Source organism: Manis javanica, chromosome 7 (assembly GCF_040802235.1).
Source record: "Manis javanica isolate MJ-LG chromosome 7, MJ_LKY, whole genome shotgun sequence".
Classification (NCBI taxonomy): domain Eukaryota; kingdom Metazoa; phylum Chordata; class Mammalia; order Pholidota; family Manidae; genus Manis; species Manis javanica.
The window spans coordinates 128,069,511-128,093,149 of record NC_133162.1 but is presented as its reverse complement, the minus strand read 5'-3'; the positions used below and the strand labels follow the sequence as shown (position 1 = coordinate 128,093,149).

At 34.3% G+C, this 23,639-nt stretch overlaps 1 protein-coding gene across 5 annotated transcripts in view; it reads right to left on the bottom strand.

Moving 5' to 3' along the window:
• Positions 1-23,224, bottom strand: part of SLC4A10 (solute carrier family 4 member 10) — a 262,310-nt gene extending 239,086 nt beyond the window's left edge. Inside the window, exon 1 of one of the 5 annotated variants that reach the window (XM_036996105.2) lies at positions 22,846-23,224. In XM_036996105.2, coding sequence (XP_036852000.1) covers positions 22,846-22,893 — 48 coding nt within the window. In that variant the 5' untranslated portion in view covers positions 22,894-23,224. The remainder of the gene's footprint in view (positions 1-22,845) is intronic. The other 4 variants (XM_036996103.2, XM_036996108.2, XM_036996107.2 and 1 more) reach the window with 4 other exon arrangements.
• Between the last annotated feature and the right edge of the window lie 415 nt (positions 23,225-23,639).

Genomic DNA, 23,639 nt, shown 5'->3' with positions numbered 1-23,639 from the left:
AATGTTTTTGACTCAATATTTTTTCTAAACAACAAAAAAGAAGCCAAAACCGGCAAGTGGTTTGTTATTGAAGGTCAAATGGGTTTTTTTAAATGTTTGAAATAGTAAATATTTCCTTGATGCCTACATGTCTATCAGCTAAGCTTTTATCAAATTAATATCACTTGCTAATCTTTTCTTTGTATGCCCTGCTTGGTTCCCTACTCACTGGTCCACATTGTAGATACGTAATGTACAGAAGTACTGTGAACAAGACAACAAGCAGGGTTAAAAACCCTTCCTGACCAAAATTCTGCTCATTGACTGCCTCTGCCCTATACACTCATCAGCAGAATAACTTCTGCTGGTACCTACAAGTACTGTGATAACGTAAAGCTCTGTTAAGATCTAAATATGTGGCAACCATGTGACCCAGGAGAAGGAACAAAGAAGCACAATGTTTGGTAATAAGTGATGAAGTTAAAGATACTCTCCCTCTAAAAGTTAATGAGAAGGATTCTCTCAAACACGAACTAAGGAGATATTTCTTTTACTCTTACTTATTCCTACAGAAGTTTTCAAGTTCTCAAGTGATTATAAAAGTTTTTTTCTAATTTTTAAAAATTTAAATAACTAAATCCATCATTTCATAGCTGTTCATCATGACTTTGACATTTTACTTATGATGAACATGGATGATTGAGTCAAATGGAAGTTGTAAAATCAAATTTTACACCTTAGACAAGAACTAACATTTTATATTCTTTGATTAGACATAATCTGATTACTGTGATGCTATTTTCTGACTCTTAGCATTATACCATCTTTTCAAAAAATGTCAGAACAAAGGAGGTTTCAAACTTACCTCAAATGTTTAAATGTGTTTTAAATTTTATTCCTATCAGAATTGCATGCCCAGCTATATGCTGATTTTTTGCCTTGAAGGTTACTTAGTTATCAGAAATACTGACTCCTGTAAATTTTTTAATTTACATATAGTTATCCACTTTGAGACATTCTGAGTAGGAATAGATCTCAGCTTGAACTAACAAGTAGCAAAAAATAGCTATGGGAACTTGATTTTTATTTTCAATATACAATAAAATCTTATTTCTGTGTCCATGTCTTCCTGCAAAGAACCAAGAAATATAGTTTAGTTTCAGTGTGAACATTGTGGAAGGACTTGCACTTCCGGTAATGGGGGACTAGGTAATTCAGATCAACCCTCCCACTGATAATTCTAAAATCCTTTATATGAAATTTTTAAAAATATGTATGAGCTACACATCTTTCTAACAGGATATAAGAGCTAAAAACTAAAAAAAGACAATAAGAAATTACTTGGCAGAAATAGAACGAAAATCAAACAGGTGATTGCAGATTTCAGGACACTTGCTGCTCAGAGCTGCTCTAATCTGGTTGCGAGACTGAATAGTACTTCTGCCAGCCTCTTAGGATTCAAGAGCAGAATTTGGTGGGCTTGAGGTTATGACTGAGATGTCAAAAAGCTGTAACCTAGATGTAAAGATAAACTGGAAGTAAAACAGCCTTCACATTGACTTCAGTCGTGCACTGAGTTACCAGAATGGAACAGAAAATCTCACACACTGAAATTGGGTTAAAATGAGCTAGAATTTCTGGTTCCCTGGATGCCTGGCAATAGTAGAGATTTATATTATCAACTTAAAACTTAAATTACTTCCATGTGGACAGGATCAAACCTAACAAGACAAAAGAGAGCTATAATAATATGAATAAGAACCACTATAATTAATGGATAACAGAAACAGACCCACCAGTTCCCCCATGAACTTAATGATTTACTTACAGAGAAAAGAGTATTGGAAGGATAAAATAGTGACTTCACAGTGGAGAAACCTGGCAGACATTATTTTAATCAAGTGATCAAGGTTAATATCACAGTGATAAGTCATGTTGATATCACATACCACCTGATACGATATAATGAGAAAAGCACTTCACTTCTGTGTTCTTCCCAAAACCACATAACCCCAGTCTAATCACGAGGACAGCATCAGACAAACCCAAGTTGAGGGGCATTCTAGAAAATATCTAATAGTCTTTGAAACTATCAAGGTCATGAAAAACAAGGAAAGAGAAACTATCATGGATCAAGGAGACTAGGGAGATATGTTCCCTAAATGCAGGTGATGAGATAACAGAACAGAAAAAGAGCATAAGTGGATAAACTGGTGAAATTTGAACAGAGTTTGTAATATACTTAAAATTAATATACCAAAGTTAATGTATTTTATTTGACAAGTGTTCCATGTATGATATTAATATTAGAGGAAACTGGGTGAAGGGCATATGAGGACCCTATATTTTTGCATCTTTTCAGTATATCTCAATTTATTCCAAAATAGAAGATTAGTTTTTTAAAAGTAATAAGGTTTTAAAAAATAACATCAATACCTGCTTCACAGCACTACAAAAAACGAATGTCTGGTTAGGCTTAATATCAATAAGTATTTTAAAATACTATATATGTAGGAAAATATGGTAGATTTCCTATTGGGTGAGAACAAAGCAGGTGAAAGAGTATTGTTCTGTCTTATAAGAAATGCAGCAAGGAGCCCACCCACTTAGGGAGGTATAAGAAAATGTTCCAAACATGGGCATTGTTTATAAAGGCAAAAAAATTGAAAACAACCTAAATGTCTATAATAAGAAATAGTTACATAGACTATGAAATATGAAATGAGGCAGATCGCTCATCGACTTGTACAGATCTCCAAAACACATCGCTTAGATTTCAAAGTTCATAAGCAATTATGTAATGCCGTTTTTGGGAACATCCACAATATCATGTATTATCTCTGGGTGCATCTCAGGAGTAAAAGCACGCTCCCGAACTGAGAAGAGAAGTTAATTCTACAGAGAAAGGAGGGGCTAGCACTCAGGCTGGTGCTCAGTTGCAACTTAAGCCTCTATACATTAATTATTTTAAAGCTTTGGAATTTCTTATTGTTAGTACTACTTATCCATTACTAGAGTCTCAGCAGTAACAATATTCCAATAAATACCACAATCATCCCTTCAAAATTCTTACCAAGGAAGCACCAAGCTTATATGGGAAACTGAAATCAGCTGAGCCAAGTCCTTAACACTCATTGGTACATATTGTATGTCTTTGATAAATGTCTGAATAAATGAATAAGTGAATGAGTGAGCAAGTGACTACATAAGGTAGCTGCTTAAGTACTGTTTCAGCCTCACCTGAAGAAATTATAGGGGAACTCTGCCATTTCACAAAGTAACTAAAAAATGTTCACCAAACGAAAATTTAAGACATGGAAGTTCTAGTCCTGATATTGCCACTAACTAATTGCATGATGGTCAAATGCCCAATTAAGCCTGCATTTGTTGATCATATTCTCTGGGAAATTTGCCCTACCTACCTCATAAAGATATGGGGGGAGGATGCAGAATGAGATCACAGATACAATATTTTTTTAATGTTTGGATACTAGTGAAAGAACTTGTAAAGAGCTTTGAAAAAACAGTAAGTAAGCTCTTTAACTGGGTGGGTATCATTGCTCTGCCCCAAATATACTGGGACCCACCCCTCTAGCCCAGTCTCTCTCATCTACATGACATCTGGATGATGGAAAGAAGTTTTTAACATATAAATTACTGAAACAGAAATTATCTACTTTCAAATCTTTCACAAACTGAATCTAGAAAAATAACAGTTTGAGAGAGAATTACTATAAATTCCAATGTCATACTAATACGATTATTTTAGCTCCGTCAGCCTAGGTTCCCCTTTTTTCTCTAATAGAAACATATTAGGTAAGTAATCACTCCCATAAGTATGTTGTGCTTGCATTTTTTCCAGTTCTTTTCTAAGACAAATTGATTTATACATTTACTCTAAGTTGGCTTTGAATGAATTTTAAATTTTGGAGGATGCCTACACCAAAATATACAATTCACCTTGTATTAAATGTTCTAAAATATTGGTCAAACACAAAATCGATCAAAAGTTAATTTTATTACAGTCATGCATATAAAAAAGGAGACTTGTACACTGATTTGGGCATATCATCTTGATCATCAATTAATATTTCAAATTCTTCATGGTTTAATCACCTCTAATTTGAACATGAAAACAAATATGTTCTTTGACAATCACCCTGACAGACAATGGAATACCTGAAATTGGTTTGTTCAGTTTTTTGAAGAATTACAACACTATTAAACATGATAGGCATGTAAATGTTGCTAAGTACTTGGTTACAAGGGCAATTAAGGAACCATGTAGTTTTGAAGTTAAATCAGTGTAATTTGATTTCTCCAAATGCGAGAACAATCATAATAGATTTTGTTAATAGTCTTCTATTAAAAAGATACTGTATAAAAACCAAAATCATTCCAGAAAAGAAAGGGTTGTTTTTTAAAAAGTTGATTGCTCTAAAATCTCTGAGCATAAAAGATATGCTCTGAGCCCCTACAAGAATAGCATCTATTTTAACTTGGGAATAAATGAGGAAAAAGAAATTATGCTGTCATAAAATTCTCATTACCTAAGATAATGAAAATTCCAGAAACAATATATATCAAAACTGAGCAAAAGAAAGGATTTCAACAAATGTGGAATGTTTTTATATCACAGTAGCTAATCTTTCCATAAGCTTTTGTCAACATATCAAAGATAACAATATCTATGGCATTGGTTAGATCTAATTTTGAAGCAACTAATATAATTTTCAAGGGAGAGATCATTTACTAGTTAAAATTTTAGAGTACTGCCAACAGTGCTGACTATAAAATATATAGGTACTTATTTACACATTTGAAAACATGTGAATTCTCTTTTGATTCCTACATAGAACTTTCAAATCATTAATGGCCTGTACAAGGATGAATTTGAGCTCTAACATGTAACTATGAAGACTTCCACACTGTCTGAAATTATAAGGTGAAAATTATTAATTTAGCCTAATGTTTTTTGCTTTATAGCATCAAAATATTTCCCATACATTTCTAATTCAAAATTCCAACTGGTAAAAACAAGTTGAAGAGAAATTTTGGCATTGTTTTATTTTTAGCATCCTAAGAGTCAATATGGCTTAAAAGAATCATTAAACAAATTTTAACTGCCCAAACTGAAGAATATCACAAAGAAATGTAACTAGTCTTCAATGAGATTAAGCCAACAGATCTAAACAGAGCACTCTAAATTTTCTCTATGAGCCACAATTTCACTTTTGTGCATTGCTACCCTGATTCTGAACCTGACTCTTAGAAAACAATGAATTTATCTGTTTAGCCACTTCATAAATTATTACAGAATGACATGGAATTTCCAGAAAAGCTAATATACTAGATGCTAGTTAAAAAACTAGAAGTTTTATAAAATTTCAGAGAATAGCTCAATTTTCCATACAGCTAACTATTATATTAGGTGGAAATTTAAGCTTCTGTCAAGCTTTTTAAAAATTTGGTTTAATTCATAGAATAGTCATGTGCATTAATAGAAGTTGTCTCTATTGAACTATATTACCACCTTTTCCTTTAGGCTACTCCTCATCTGCAGGCAAATGTTTACCAGTATTAAAGGGAATTTTGCATATACCTCAGGTGAATAAAAATGAACAACATTTAAGAAGTTTCCAAACACCATCTTATCAGTTGATAAATGTTTATTGCTTTTTATTTTGACTGGGTCTCATATTTATGTAAAATTCCTTTATTTGGTTTTCAATTTGAATGTTCAGCCAAAACTAAATTCTTTGGGAATAGAGCATTTTTAAAAGTCTTAGCTTCCTTCCCCCTGAAAATATAATAATAAAGTCCTAGCAATATGTGCTTTCTTGTACAGGCTCTATACAGAATAATCAAAGTGAACTCTTGTATCTTTATTCACACAATATAAAACCACTATAATGGCTTATCAGAAAGGAATATGTAATTAGAAAGTCAGACAAATATGAAATAATCTCTAATCCACTTGTGAAAAGCTGGGGAGAAAAATCAGCATGAGGCTAATGAGAATTATATGTTGTCTTCCCTATATATTTCTCTTTATTACAATTTTTGCTTGTATATATATATATTAGGCACAAAGGGAAAATATCATGAGATTGTGTGTATAAAGAACATTACTGGTATATCTGCAACTTTTGATAAAATTCCATCAAAGTCCATGGTTCCATGTAAGGAAATAAAATCAAGAAAGAAAAAATTCTTGGGAATTCCCAAAATCCGTCCTATACATGAATGCAGATAATGTGAGATGGTCATACCTGGCCTGATAGGCACTCTTTTCCTATTTCATTTTTTTTAAGAGAATTTATAGATTACTACAGGATACCCATTTGTTCTGTGTTTTCTTAGATTCTGTATTTGTCTATTCGGCACCCATTCACCACACAGCCAACTATAGTAACTATACTTTCCTATTTTCTGTATCATTGATGCTCTGGCCTCTAGGGCTCTGCAGAACAGGGAGAGACTCCCCTTTCGGGGCTCACTAAATTCTAGAAGATAAACATACTTTTCATATCTAAATCTGTATCCCCAGCTTCCCCCTCATCTAACTCACACACCAAGCCACTATTTCCCCTAAATCATCCCATGGCCAGGTATCAGGCAACTGTGAGACCACCCCTGCAGCTTAAAGCCAGCCAAAAATTTCAGACTGGACAATCATAGACTGTTTACCCTGCCCTGCCTGGCCTTCTTCCTTGCTCCTGTCTCTGCCACGTGACCAAAACCTGGCACTTCCCCCTTGACCCTGCACTGCATGCAGCCACTCCCTCTCCGGGACCTGTAAGCTAACATGGTTTTCTGATCCTCTCTGTCTCCTCTTGTGGCCACACCTGACTATATCTGTGTTTTACAAGTGACAATGCAAAAAAATGAGATAAGAAAAGATTATTAAATAAGTGACACAGAAACAAAAAAAAACACAGAACAGAACTCTTCTTTTAGGAATAAAAGAAAGTTTTGCCAATTCTCAATTGCTTCAATAGACAAGACAGGTAGGTAGATAGATAGATGGATATTATATAGATATGTTCATTTTCTGTTTCTTTATACCCCAAAAAGATATATAGATCACCACATCTATTTCTAGAATAGTGCTAGTTGAATCTGGAATCTAATTCAATCTGGAATTTAGTTTGAAGTAGATAGATATATGAATCTAAACCTAATTTCCAAAATAGCTAAGTGTCCTAGCATCACTTATTTAATTATCTTTTCTTATCTCAGTATTTTGCATTGTCGCTTGTAATCATATTATTCCGGACACAAGCATAATTTGGCTTGATATATTTATCAATACTTGACCAACTGACATAACAGCTTCAGTCATCATCTTTTATATTCACAAATACTTTGTATAAAAGTGCTCCTCTGGTATTTTATTTATTTTTTGTTCACCTTTTTCTCCAGTAGATCCCCAGAACTTATTTATTTTGCATAACTGTAACTTTATACCCCTTGACCAATACCTCCCCATTTCCCTGTTTTCCTCACTACTGGCAACTATTCTTTGACTCTCTGCTTCTGTGTGACTATTTTAGTTTCCCACATGTAAGTGAGATCATTCAGTATTCATCTTTCTGTATCTGGTTTATTTCACTTAGCATAATGTCCTCCTCAATTGCTTCTGATTATTACATTATTACTTCTGAAAATCAAATGATCTCTATCTCTTTCATGCCCAATCACTTACTATGAAGCGTTAGATAGATTAAGATTGTTTTTATTTTATTGTAACCTTATTATCATTTCAAATTGTAGCCTAAAAAGTCCCTAAGACATTTTAATAAATAAATGTTACTTTGTTTAGCTTGTGTATTTGCTTGTTTTTTCCTTGATAAATGGTAGATAGGGATGGAAAATTTTGTTTTCCTTGACTTCACCTATGTCTATTCTTGTAGCCACACCTGACTGACCATCTCATAAAAGACCACAGAATACTGAAACTAGTGCCTTAAAAAGATCATCTGAATGAACTTTTGAGTCTTATTTATTTGTACTGATCTTTTTCTCCCTTTATCCAGGATCATCTGCACAAAGACATCATGATCAAAACAGTTTTTTATGCCCATGATTGGAACATTTTATTACACCTCCCTAGGTGAGTGAACTCCCTGCTACATTTCTTAAAGGACAGCAGCACTGCTCTTTCACCTGCTTTGTTCTCATCCAATAGGAAAGCTACCATAAAGGTAATTAATGTAAATAAATTTGTTACAATTTCAGATTCATTAAATTACATAACCCATTCATATATTAATGTCTGTATTAAAGTTCAATTGCATTTTGTCAAGCACTCTTGCTTCTTGCTTTCTATTTGAACAGGTATTTTAAAGATATATGTATTTATAAGTTATTGAAACATAATCATCAAATTATTATTTTATGGTACAATCTGATATTCTATGAACTTTTGAAGTGTTTCCATTCCCTCTCCAAGACATTTTCTGAATTGAGAAAAACATCAGGAAAGTGCTTTTCTAATGTCAAGAGTTTCAATGTAACCATGACAGTTAGGTGGTAGAATTCATTCTAAAATATCTGGCCTATTTGAAATCAAGAGAGCTGTTGAGATAACTAAATATTTTGCATTGAGATACATCACTATCCTAAAGAATCAAAGATACGTCCTTTTTTGTCCTATGCCAGACTATGCAACCACCTCCCAAGATGGGAGAAATCTGTTTAATAAGATGAGAAAGTCCTATGATTCAGTATTCCTAGTCTAAGAGATACAGTAAAGGTTAGGTATATGGAATAAAGTAAAATGTCTTAAAATCATAAAAGGGAACAAGTGAAATTATAAGCTACTAAAAGTAATATTGTAAAAGGTTGATCTTTTAAGCTGAATTCAAGACTGATTCAATATCTTTTAAATGAAATGGGTAGAATTTCCTGTATTATGAGAAAGCTTCATGGACTTTTCAATAGGCAAAGTTGATACTAATTTCATTATTTATGCATTTTTGTCCCCATACAGATTTGGTGAATAGTATCACCTTATTTTATAGAAATGGCCTGACTGGAGATTCCAGCTCCTTTTATTAGACTGCCACTCACATCTAAACAGTTTCTCATATCTAAGAGAATTGACATTCAGTATTTGTTGTTGTTTAACTTCTATGATAACTATCTATAATGGTTATTTATGTTAAAGACATAAATAGAAAGTACTTTCTTAACTCAAAATGCCAAGACAAATGTAAAACAGTTGCTGTTGTATAACTGTTAAATAATTCCTTGATTTAACATAAATTATAATCTCAGTTCTGAAGAACTGATTTTATTTTTCAAACCACATACAGATAAAAAGAATTATTAAACCAAGGAATTTTAAGCAGGGCCCAATTCATCATGTTTTATTTAAGAAACAACATATAGGGAGACCTAGAAATTTTACTTTTGTCAAGTTTGTCATTTATCAGGATCTTCAGGTACTTCCTCAACATTGTTTTAATGACATGAAAGGTGCTGGGTGGTGCAGATAAGAAAGATGGTCTCTTCTTAAGTGAAAAAGATGAAAGTACTGTACATAGGAATCCTCTTAATACAACAAATAAAATCTGAATGCCTAAATATAGTCTATCACAGACTAATAAACAGTAAGGCTGAGAAAAAAGATACGACACTGAAACACCTTATCAATTTGACTTTTCTCAACTTCATTCTCTAAAAGAAATTTTTTTTTTAAATATCTGTAGGGGTTTAAAAGAAAATGCTGCTCTCTTCTGACTATCCTGAAATTTTTCACATTGTCTCAATCAAGCTACAACAAAGAGGCACTTTGCTTTAAATAATAATAATAATGATAATATCTATTGACCTTTGAGGAAGTAAAAGAACATTTCATTCACTCAAAGAAAAAAGTATTTATGGCCAAACTGTATGGATCTGTAAAAATGGGGCTAGAGCTTCATATCTTCACAGTACTAGGGAGCCATGGATTGAGGAGGTAAATTAGTAATTGTTTCAGGCAGCATTTTATAGTTTAATGTTTCTAGTGAATGTGATTTTTAACAAAAATTATTTCATAGAGAAATGCCATCTAAAATGAAACAAAGTGGGGACAAAATACAAAAGGAAGTGTCAGTAAACTGTTAACCAGGTCAATTGCCAACGTTTTAAAAATACTACTGAAGTGTCTAGTGATAGTGAAAACTGGTTATACAATCTTTCCGAAAGGAATTTTGGCAGTATTTGTAAATAACCTCAAAAATTAGCCTGGTAGCTCCTTGAAGAAATGGTTAATTCTTGGGCTGAGACAGGGAAAATACAAGGTGACACTGGAAAATCCAGATACTAAGGAAGTGCTAAAAATGGGAGCATGTTGAAAGCATGAGAGCCGGGTGAAGGGGCACTTCACGCCCACAGATGAAATCACAGAGCAACAAAAGAAATACTGAGGGTATGGCCCATAGGATAAGATAAATATCATGGAGGCACACTGAAATAAGCAATTGAATAAACAGATAAATGGAGAAGTGACTGTTCTTTCCAACAGAAAAATTCTAATCTCTAAATGCAGAAAGAAAGAGATAGAAAATCATCATCACGCAAACACCACAATGATAGATAGGTAATAAGCAGGAAATATCTACTGGTGAATTCTAAACTTAGTAGGCAAAATGTTGAGGAGAAAAAGGACATTTGCATAGTCTTAAAGTATCTCCCCCAAGATTCTCGTTATTGCAAGAGAAATTTTAAACTTTACAGTGGAAAACCCAGCAAACACCACCAAAATCAAATTAACATCCACAGAAATGCACTGTCTGTCCACTAATGTGATGCACTGAGAAGGAAACATCACTTCAGTGGTATTCTTCACAAAAAACTGCATAACCTCAATCTAATTCTGAGCACCTCAGACAAACACAAACTGAGAGATGATCTACAAAAAATCGACCTGTACAGTTCAAGAGTATCAAGGTGATGAAAGACAGGGAAGACTGAATGCTCACAAACAGGAGATGACTAAAGAGACATGGTACCTACATACAAAATGGAATTTTGGAATGCAAAAGGATCTTGGTGGAAAAACTGTTGTTATCCTATACTATTGTTTAATTAATAGAATTATATATTAAATTATATATTAAATCTATAAATTATATTAAATTAATAGGATTACATGTTAAATTATATACTGTTCATTTCTTAGATTTTCATTAACTATGGTTATGTAAGATGTTAACATTATGGAAGGAAGATGAAAGGTCTGCGAGAACTCTTCATCCTACGCAATTATTCTGTAAGTGCACAGTTAGCTCAAAATAAAAAGCTAAAAAGTAACAAAATGAATGTTTTCTTTTATATTTACTTTTCTGTGCTTTCTAAGCTACTCTAAAAAATAAGTATTAATTTATAATTAGGAAAAATGTATTTTATTATACTCACCAGATTATATTGTTGGCATATATCTTATTACTGCCAAATGAATAAATCAAGTTACTGAATAAAGGCATTATTGAATCAATGATTAAATGGATAATGCATATCGGGTATAAAAATCTTTGGTGTAATTATTTCCACTCAAAAGGAAAAATACTACGCCAATAGTAATAAAAACAATGATAGCTATTATTGAGTCAAACTATAATTTATATATATATATAAATGTGTGTGTACATAAGTGTATATATAATACACACATAACTCATTGACCCTCACAAACTTGTGAGGTAGATAGCAGTATTGTTATCAGTCCTATTTTATAGGTAAGAAAAGGTAGGCTGAATAGCTACATACTTTGCCCAAGTTGCCATACCTACTAATAGGAACAGTTAGAACTGTCTGACTCCAAAGTTCAACCTCTCAACAACTGACGTCTGAGAGTATTGCTACCCAATATATCACCCATGGTATGCTTAAGAAGGGCCTCCATGCACTTGGCCCTGTGAAAGCAGCACAAAATTATGAGAAATAAAGTCTGCTTTTAAGAATCTAGCATTCTACTTGAGGAAAGAAGTTATATGTATCCGCATTTATATGTAATAAAAATAGTTTTATATACAGATATAAATCACAAAGTGATACGTAATATGCAGCAAGTACTAAATGAGTGAAATAGTAAGCACTTAATTTTCTAATCCATTATAATCTATAAAATAATAGCCCTCTTGATTTTATTTCAAAATTTGGTCTCCTAACATTTTCATAGCTAAAATAATTCAAAGATACACTGTAACATTTTTATTTTGTTGATTTTGGAGGTAAAATTCATGTATTTTAATGTACTAAGAATCACATAGGGAGTTCCTTAAATCACTTTATTGACACCACCCCCTTGATATTCTAAGCCTATAAGCTTAAGTAGGTGCAGAACTTGCATTTTTTATGAGCCCTTCTGATGATTCTGATGCATGTGGTCCTTGAATTTAAGCTTTTCAATAATTTCTTTGCTTAAGAGAGAAAAATATTAGGTTTTTGTATCTATAAAGAGTGCTTTATAAATTTATATAATATCATATTTTTATGACATTTATATTATAAATGGCATTATATGGCATTTATATGATAAATATTTATGGCATTTGTATTATAAAGTCATTTCTTAGTAAAACACAAAGTACATGGTATACACTGAAATAACAAACTGTATTATACATTACGTCTATGTCTTGTTATCTACATTCTTTTTCCATTTTTTAACCATATTCTTGTTTCTGAGCAAATCGGAAGAGTTTTATTCCCAGAGCTGCTTAAATATCAACAGAAAATCATCACTGTATTTATGAAAGAAGCAATATGAGTCTAACAATAATGAAATGTGCTTCATAAGCAGAGCTATCCGGTAGCTGTTACATACCTACTTTGAATGGCACTTGCTTTCTGGAATTTGACTAGGTCATCATCTTTGATATCAAAACCTCAATAGTCAAAAAGAAAAAAATAGCCATTAGGAAGCAATAGCCTTCTCTAAACATTCTGGTTTTTCAGAATAAACAAGAAAATAGCAGAGGTACTAATAAATGTTGTAGGTACACCAGCAACATAATACATTCAATGCAATGGGAAAAAAAATTTTTTAACTTAATTATTATGTCCTTAGAGCGTAATTTTCACATTGAATGAGCAAGTCTTGGTGAGACTGATATAAGGACTTTGTCACTAATCAAAACTATACAGTCCTTCACTACTTGTCACTCTATCCCACTGAGTCTGTAGATTAATCTACATTTTCATCCTCTGAAAAAAACATCTAGAGTTCTGAACTATTTGAAATTGGCCTAAGCTCAATATTGGAACTTCTATACAAATTGCACTTGAGGAATTTTTGTGTCCTCTTTGATATAGTGCATAGAAGCCCTCACTAAAACAAATAAAACTACAAGACATTGCCACAAGGAATTAAAGATCTAAATAAATGGAAAGGCAGTCTACATATATGTTTCGGAAGACTCACTATTCTGTAGTTGGCCATTCTCCCTCAATGGATCTGTAAGTCAAAGCAAACTCTATCAAAACCCTTGCAGGATTGTTGTAGAAATCAACAAGTGGATCCTGAAATTTATATGGAAATGCAAAGGACATAGATTAGCCAAAACAATTTTTTAAAAAGAACAAGGTTGAAGGACTTAAACTACCTGATACCAAATTTTACTATAAAAGCTTCAGTAATCACACAGTGTGATTATTAGGATAAGGATAGATCAACAGAGTTCAGAGTCCAGAAAAAATATATTTATAGTGAATTTAATTTCAACAAAGCTGCCAAGAAAATTCAAAGGACAAAGATGACTTTTTCAACAAATACTGCTAAGGCAACTGGATACCTATATGTGAAAACAAAGAGCTTAGACTTTTACCTCACACCACCCACAAAAATTAACTCAAAATGGATCACAGATCTACATGTAAGAGATGAAACTATAAAACTACTAGGAAAAAAATAGGAAAAAATCTGTGACGTTTGTCTAGGCAGAATTCTTAGATTCAACACCAAAACACAATCAACAAAAGAACTTGATAAATCGCATTTCATCAAAATTAAAAACTTTGGTATTTCAAAAGTCACCATTAAGGAATTTGAAAGACAGGCCAGATGGTAAGAAAACATTTGCTAATCATATTTCTCACAAGGAAGACGCATACAAAATATATTTTAAAACCTTACAATCAAGAAGACAACAAATAGCCAATTAGAAAAATGGACAAAAGGTTTTAATGGATATTTCATCAAAGATATACAAATGGCTATAAGCACATGAAAAGATGTTCAATATCATTAGAGTTAAAGACTGAATGTGTTCTCCCCTAATTCACATGTCCAAATCTAATACCCACTGTGATGATATTAGAAGGTAGAGTTTTTGGGAGGTGATTAGGTATTTTTATAGGGTATTAGTACCCTTATAAACGAGGTACCAGAGAGTTCCTGTGCCCCTCTGTCATGTTAAAATACATCTGAAATTCAGCCACCTATGAAGCAGAAATAGGCTCTCTTCTGATACCAAAATCTGTTGCTCCTTGATTTTGGACTTCCTCACCTCCAGAACTGCAAAGTGAATTTCTGTTGTTACTAGACTACTCAGTCTATGGTGTTTTGTTGTAGCAACCCAGATGGACTAAGACAATTAGTTATGAAAGTGCACATCAAAACCACAACAGCATTATCTCTTCACACTTATTAGAATAGCTATTTAAAAAGACAGACAATACCAAGTGTTGGTAAAAATGTGGAAAAACTATTACTGGTGCAACTGGTACATATAAAAGTGCATGATCTCATTGAAAAAGAGTCTGGTAATTTCTTTGAACATTAAATATAAACTTACTGTATGATCCAGCAATTTCACTCACAGGACTCTACCCAAGAGAAATATAAACATATGTCCCCTGGAGATACACACACGAAAATTTATAGCAGCATTATTTATAATACCTACAAATTAGAAACTATGTAAATGACCATAAACTATCAATAAGCAAAAAGGCTGACATACATACAATGTACTACTTTCCAGAAATAAAAAAGAACTTCTGAAACACACTATAACATGGATGGATTTCAAAATAATTTCACTAAAGTGCAAGAAGTCAGATGCAAAAAACTGCCAATTGTATAATTCTATTTAGATGAAATGTCCAGAAAAGGCAAATTTATAGACAAAAAGCAAACCAACAAAAAGATCAATTGTTTTCTGGGGCCAAAAGTAGGTGTTTAAACTATAAATTAAAAGATGACTTTTTGGGGCAATGAATTGCTCTAAAATGGATTATAGTGATGGTTGCAAAATTACTGGGAATCACTGAATTGCACACTTACAATGGACAATTTTATAATATGTAAATTTTATATGTATGTGTATATTATGCATACATACACTATGATATGTAAAAAAACTCCTTAAGCATCATAAGATATTGAAAGAAACATACTATAAAAATCACTATAAAATTATTAGTAACATGTTTTCTTAGGAGTTTAACTCACTATACAATATATAACGTTACTTTAGGAGATTAGACTGACAATGGCCTTAAAAAATGTTCGTAACATAAAATGAGGTTTTTTTTAAATAACTTTTCAGAAATTTAGTTGCTTTGATGTTCCTTATGTTAATGTTTAAAGTACATCAAGAGAAAATTCAGAAAGATGATTTAGAGAAGAAATAACAGTTTGACACAGGTTAAATAGTTCTCTTCCTCTCTTATACATAGTATATGCCATGTACTCTCTTAACTCAGCTTTGAACATGTATTCCGAAAGACCTCTAGACCTACAAAGACTTTTCTGAAACCTTGAACAATCTCAGCTTTATTTTCACAAAAAGAATAAATTTTGTGATAGAGACTACCTGGTGTGTGTGTGTGTGTGTGTGTGTGTGTGTGTGTGTGTGTGTGTGAAGTTATTTTTAATTTTCATGAACATTTTATGTGTCCTTTTCTTGATTTATATAAATATGACTGATAAAAGCATTGTTTAGATCCTTGACTTTCTCCCTGTTAGTAATTATGATTAAATAACAATATACCTTTTTTGTAATTTTTTTAGATAAAATTCACCATTTTGTAGTCTGACAATTCAGTTGTTTTTAGTATATTTGCAATGTTATGCAACCATCACCACTATCTAATTCCCAAATATTTCCACTACAAAAAGAACCTCTTAAATATTAACAGTCACTCCCAATTTCTCCTGTCTCCCAGGCCCTGGCAACCACTAATCTACTTTAGTCTCTAAGGATTTGCCTCTTCTCAACATTTCATATAAATGGAAACATGCAATATGTGGTCTGCAATGTTTTACATTTTATAGTACCTTGTATCATAGTACTTTCAGTTTTGAAGAAGTAGATGTAAAAGCCCATTGTATAATGAGATTCCTTTTTATTTTTTAATTGGCTTTAATTAAAAAAGAGCAAAGTCACTTTTTAATTAGATGTGATATCTTCAAAGCCTAGCTCAGTACTTATTAGCCACATGAACCTGGGTAATTCATTCAACCCTCTCAGCCTCAGTTTCTTACACGTAAGTATGGATAACATGAGCAACCTTTCAGGGTTATCATTAGGACTAGAGATGTTTGTGCTTTGCACGAGCCTGAGACAGTATCTATTATTACTCACAAAGATTGTCTAAACACCATTATCATTTTAAATTGGCACTCAGTTGTTTAACCTATGCTAGAATAGTGACTAAACAACAGTGAAAAGAATGATAAACTGGGAACCAAGAGATTGGGACTCTAGGCCAAGATCTGCCATTAACTAGTGTAAGCAGTATTCCCTTGAGTACATCTCCTTATCTCTTTGGTGTTCAGTTTTATCATCTGTAAATCAAGGAGTTAGTCCAAAATCGAGTCTCCAATTGACTTCTACAGTCCTTCTCTGACCAAAACATATGTTGATTCTATAGAATAGATGCATTATATACTAGTTATTCCTATTTTCTAAATAAGAGCAGCATACCCCAAAGGGTACCTGAGACAACTCTTGCAATGGGAGAACATATTAGAACATTAATTTATGTTTTTTCTATCTAAAAATAAATAAAACTTAATATTTATTACATAAATTAAAAGTGGTATCCTCACAAAAAGCCAAATGATCAAGTGTCGTGCATCCTACGATGTATAAGAAGGAAAGAAAGGAAATTTCTCCACACGGGAGGGTTGAGAGTGGCACATTTCTCTGTTCACTTGAACCATCTTGCAACCCACTGTAGTCTGTCTATGTTCAGCTTAGACTTCTGAAGCAGTCACAGGTCCAAGATTAGAAAGAAATTATACATTGGAAGTGTGATTTTTTTTTAACCATGCTCTCTGATTCTTTTTTAGTTCCAGACCTTTGCCTAGATATTTCTTTCTCATCTGACCTCAATATCATAAACTTAATACTTGTAGGCTTTCAGTTCTACCACTCATTACCAAATGTAGCATTCTATACAGATATTTTATTTCTATAGTCACTCACTATTGTAGAGTAACAACTCAAGTCATGAAAGTGGAAATGAGAATTCATTTCTTGTACTGCATTTTGCTTCCTATATATGACCATGTGTTGTGAGTGTGTTTTCTTTAAATTCATATTACAATCTAAACTGCAATCCAAGTAAAATAGAAAGACCAATATTACTTGGCCAATCTGTGTGTGTTCTTTTTGCTACTTTGATATTGTAGTACCATTTTCCTTTCTGTAATTTCATACTATAGATTTCTCAAAATTTTTTTTCTACAAATAACAAAATTCAATATTGGAAATCAAAACAATTTCAATTTGGAAATCTAGAATTAGCATTTTAAAAGGTACTAAATTGTACTATCTACCCTATACTGTCAAATTACCTTTAAGAAGTGATCTTTACTCTAGTTCCAGATTCCAGGGCAGTTTTGTAAGTTCAACTTAAAATTTAAGTTCCTTTTAGGACTTCAGAATTTTAGATGTCCAGTGTGGACCCACTATATATCTACCTACTACACAAGATTAAATGTCATGAGATAGAAATATTTATTGTAAAAAAATTCTCCTAGAGCCTCTTTGATGGCCTGGTGATTTAAAGATTATCAGATTACTCCCAGAAGCAAATTCAATACTGAATGTCAACTCCATATAAGCAAAAGTAAACTTGAAATGGATTATAGGCCTGAATGTAAGACATGAAACCATAAAACTCTTAGAAGAAAATGCTGGAAAAAATCTCTTGAATGTAAGTATGAGCAATATTTTCCTGATGCATCTCCTCAGGCAAGGGAAACAAAATAAAAAATGAACAAGTGGGATACATCAAACTAAAAGTCTTCTGTATTATTAGATGAAAAGAACACCATCAGCAGAACAAAAAGGTAACCTACAGTATGGCAGAATATATTCATAGATGATTTATCCAATAAGAGGTTAACATCCAAAATACATAAGAGTTCATATTTCTCAGCACCAAAAAACAAATTATCCAATTTAAAAATGGGCAAAGGACCCAAACAGACATTTCTCCAAAGAAGAAATACAGATGGCCACAGGCACATCCAAGGATGCTCCACATCGTTAATCAGCAGGGAAATGCAAGTCAAAACCACAATGAGACATGACCTCACATGGGTTAGAATGACAACAATCCAAAGACAAGAGATAAAAATGTGGAGAAATGGGAACCCTTCTACGCTGTTGCTGGGAATGTAAACTGATGCAGCCACTATGGAAACCAGTATGCAGTTGCCTCAAAAAACTAAAAATAGAAATACCATATGACCGAGTAACTGTACTTCTAGGAATTCAGCTGAAGAAAACAAAGACTGATTGGAAAAGATATAGGCACCCTTATGTTTATTGCCCTATTATTTACAATAACCAAGATATGGAAGCAACCTAAGTGTCCATCAACAGATGAATGAATAAGGAAGATGTGGTACATTATACACAATGGAATATTAGTCAGACATAAAAAGGAAAGAAATACTGCCATTTGCAACAACATGGATGAACCTAGAGGGTATTTTGCTCAGTGAAATAAGCCAGGTAGAGAAAGACAAATACCACATCATTTCACTTACACGTGGGATCTAAAAACAAAACAAAACAAAACAGTAGTAGACTCATAGACACTGATATGTGGCTATTGGTAACCATGGAGGACAGGTTGGGGTGCATGGGGGGGAAAGTGAGGGGTATAAAGGGGCACGGAAGTTCTCAATTATAATGTAAGTTGGTCATGGGGATGGCAGTAGATGATGGAGAATATAGCCAGTGATTCTGTAACATCTTCCTATGCTGACAGATAGTAACTGCACTAATGGGAGTGAGAATTTAATAATATGGGTAACTGTTGAACCACTGTGTTGTGTACCTGAAACCAATATAAGATTGTATATCAACTAATTTCAATAAAAAGAAAGAAAGAATACTGAATGTCAACAGGAATTTTGAAGTCTTATACAATATCCTAAATTCCTGGCTTCATACTTTTAAAAGATTAATTCCATTCTTACAAATAGATGATCTCACTATCATTCCTGTTACATATAGCTTCCCTATATACCCATCTCCAAGAGTTTATAACAATAATTAAATATTTGAGGAAAAACAACAGCCTCTCAAAAAATTAACTTGAGCCCATCTCCAAACTAGCAGAATTGGGAACTCCATATGGACCGCGTTTTTGTCTGTCTTGTTCAGTGTTATAACCCCAGCATCAAGAACATATTTGGCCAATAGTAGGCTTTTAACAACTGAATGAAACTTCTGAACATGTCTCTTCTATAGCACAGACATAACAATCAGTTTCTATCAAAGCCAGACTGTACATAATCTGGACCTAGAAGAATTCACTGTCCTCACCCTTAGAGTAACTAGGGTCTACAAAATGCAATGATGCCTTGTTCAGCAAGAGAAATTTATCTTTAAAGCTCCCAAAAAAGGACTGAGAGAAAAAGGAAATACATCAGGATCTCCTCCACACATACCATAAAGATGTACCTTATATATACTAAATGAAAGTAAACCTTCTTTAAAAGAATCTTTTCTTCCCTTTCACTTGAATCAGAATTAATACATTCACTCATTTGGCATACATGTCCATTCTTTTTTTTTCTCTCTACTTCTCTATCTACTTACCTCTGATAGCTTCTGTCCCATAGCTAATCTTGGCATCTAATGCCTTTCTAATTGGCTTTCCCATCATACTACAAAGTTTTCATAGTTATAACTAAATATCCCACCTTCTACCACCCCATAAGGTGTTTCCACTGGAAATGTTCCGTTTCCATAATTTTCCTTCTTAGTATATAATACTAACAAGCCACCTTTCATAAAAACTTGAAATTTAGAATTCATCTCAATGTCTGTATTTCCATCAATAATGATAATAAAGCTAACTTCTATTGAGCAATTACTAAATGCCAGCTACTTCAAACAGGTTATTTCACTTACTTATCATAAAATCCGAAAGATTTGTACCATTCCATTCTCATTTTCAGTAGAAGAAACTAAAGTTAATCACTTTCCCAAAATCATACAGCATATAAATAGCACTGCTGGAACCTACCACACTGTGTTCTTCATACTATGTCACATTGCCTCTCACATAATTATTTGCAAAGTCATCTGATTAATTCTCTAAAACAGAACCCAAAGATATTTCTTCTTTTCTCTCCCAAGCACAAGAACTCATCTAGGATCTGATTAAAAGCCTGGTTAATAAAATAATGTAAAAAACACTGCTTTTTTTTCTGAACTAGTTTTAGAAGACCTATATTCTACTCCTTGCTTCAATGCTATATGACCTCAGACATGTTATTCAAATTCCCTGTGCCTCAGTTTCTCATGTTTAAAATAAAGATAGTAAAATCTGCTCGACATGATTGTGTTGAGAACTAACCAAACAAAGCAAAACAAGTCATAACAGCAATTGGGGAAGTTGAAAATACATACAAGTATAAAAGTAGGCCAATCATTCAGCATCCTTTCTAGCCTCTGAGGCTGATTTTTCTTATATTGAACTGCTAACATGATCCTCTCTTGCCATTAAACTAGGCAACTACTCTGTACTGGCAATTAACCACATAAAATGCAAACTTTTGACTCTTCAAAAATGTCCATGAGACTGTAGACCTTCTTTTCTAGCCAAATAAATGTTTTCTCTGCTCTTTTAAGCCACAAATGGATTACCCATCCAGCCCAGTAATGTCATCTTCCTAAATTCCTCCACTTAATACTCACTTGGTCCTAAACCCTTTAATTATCCCTTACAAGTGACAGCTCATATGCCACATCAAACTGGCTTCAGCCTGCTTTTCCAGGACAACTTCCAATGCCCTCCCCTCTAAAAAAGACTTTTTCCCTATATTTTAAACTTCCCTAACTCTCCATTTGCCAATTCCTATGTGTAATTCCTCTTTTTCATCCAGGTAACAATAGTTCGCTGACATTCTTGATACCCTCTATTCTGAGTGCCCACAGAATCCATGCTTAGGTATTTACTCAAGTTTGGGGAGAAGATACAAACCTTTTACTCTCATTTTTGTAAAATAATTCCACTTTGATCTGCAAAGAAATGTCTCTACTTTCAGGCAAGCAGGCTAAGAGGCATGCTTTCCTTTTTTCCCCTTTCTGACACGGCCCCTGCCTTTTATTTAGGCTCCATTCTCAGTGGAGACACTTGCATTATTCCTATCTCCCTGCTCCCTCCCTGTCCAAATCTGGCATCCTGGGGAGAACTGGGCATGCTCAATAGCCACAGCCGATTCCGAAGGCAAACGGGCATCTTTTTGCGGATTTTGAGCCCAGCGGGAGAGGTAAGGCCCTAAGAACACAGTGACCCAGAATTTGCCCGCTTCCTCCGAGATATCATTTGATATAAAGGTGTACTCAAAACCTAGGAATGGATTCAGTAATGGACAGCCTGCTGCCAGTCCCGGTCTGCAAGGTGGATCACCAACCTGAGGAACAGAGACTGAGAACAGCCTCTCTGCCTGCTTTGGTGCAGGGAGATTTCTGCTGTTAGGAGCTGTGAGAGCAAATGATAGATGGCTGGAAGCTAGCATTTGGTATCTCTGTTGCGTCAAGAAAATACTGTTGTTTTTCTCTTTTTTTCTTTCAACACAGTAACAGCAGCTGCTCCAGGCTGAGAAAGAAGATGTTGCCTGAAGATCTGCAGTCTGTGAGTCAGCTGGAGAGATTGTGGAGAGGACAGGCAAATCAGCTACTTATCTAAGGATTCGATCCAGGGAGGTGGCTTAAGACCCAGAGATAAACAGGCTATTTCCAAATGACAGTTCAGGAACCTTTCAGATGTTCAAATCTGAATTTTCTCCCTCTCTCCACAAAATGCATACCTTCTCTGTAGGTAAACTATGACCCATTTCCCTTTGAGAGAGACTGATGGAACACACACACACACACACACACACACATGCTCAATCGTCCCTTTCTCCTTTCCCCTGGTATCTGCAGAGACTAAATCTTTAGAGCTGCAATGAACAGCAGATTCCCTTAAATCATGGTCAGGGGGATGAGATGTGGAGAGGACATTTATCACGGCTCCATTATGATAAAAAGGGGGCTCCTTTACAGGGGCTTGAGCCACCACTGCACAGCCTGAGAAACTGAGAGGTAAGCAGTAACAGGCAGGGAAAGAGACGCACAGCTGCCCCTGCTGCGAAAGCCATCTCTTCAAAGAGCAGCAAACATGAGACATTTCATCACCGTACTGCATCCATATTGAGGGGGGGTGGGGGAAATCATGTGCTTTGCGTTATGCATTTCAGTCACCCGAGATGGGAGGAGACCCCTGTCCATATGTCGCGGGAGCTATCCACCACCCCAAAAGTGCACTCACAGCACCTCACTAGCAGACCGCTTGCCTGTCAGGTTTTGCAGCAAATGCCGTTAATCTACATGACAGCAGGTTGTCTCTTACCGTAGGCAGCAGCGGCTCCATTTGGGCTCCCTGGTCTTTAATCTCCATGTCTTGTACCGTTTCTGGAATAAGCACCTTTCTCTGCAGTGTCTTCAGTGTCTTACGCTCAGCCCGGCACTCGCTCTGCTTAGTATTCGGATCAGGTAGCTCTGAAGCAGGAGGCAATCGCACACTCCAACTCACCAGTCACATGGCTCCTACTCACTCGGGCTGCTGTCCAGGTTTTGCACTGAATGCCTTGGATCCCTGGGCCGGTAAAAGAGATTTCCCAAACCCTGTAGTCACTGCCCACACCTGGCTACTGATATAAAATACAGCCGGCAGTGTTGCAAGAATCTCACCCGAAATGCTAACTTCTCACATAGACTAGTCTGAGGTGGACTCCAACCAGGTCAGGCAGATTTTGACACTCTGAGGCAATTCACTACATTTCCAGGACCCCAGGGGAGACATAATTCACACAAGACGATGTTAACAGTTCAAGTTTTACTCGTGTCCTGCTCTGAGTACCTGGGATCTTTAAAAACAGGTAAGATGACATTAAAGTGGATTTGTCATCATGAAATTGAATTATGCTCTAATCTAAACTTAGACGTTTAAGTCATTATTGATTAAATAAGAATTAGGCAGACAGATACTTTCAATATTTTAATTGTGAGAAACTTAAGTCCTACACTATTACACATGAAGTATATTTTTCTATGATTTCCCAACAAAAGTAACAGGGAAAGAAAGTCTTTTGAGAGCAGCAATGATCAAAATACTAAAGCACTGTGAAAACACAATGAATCTAA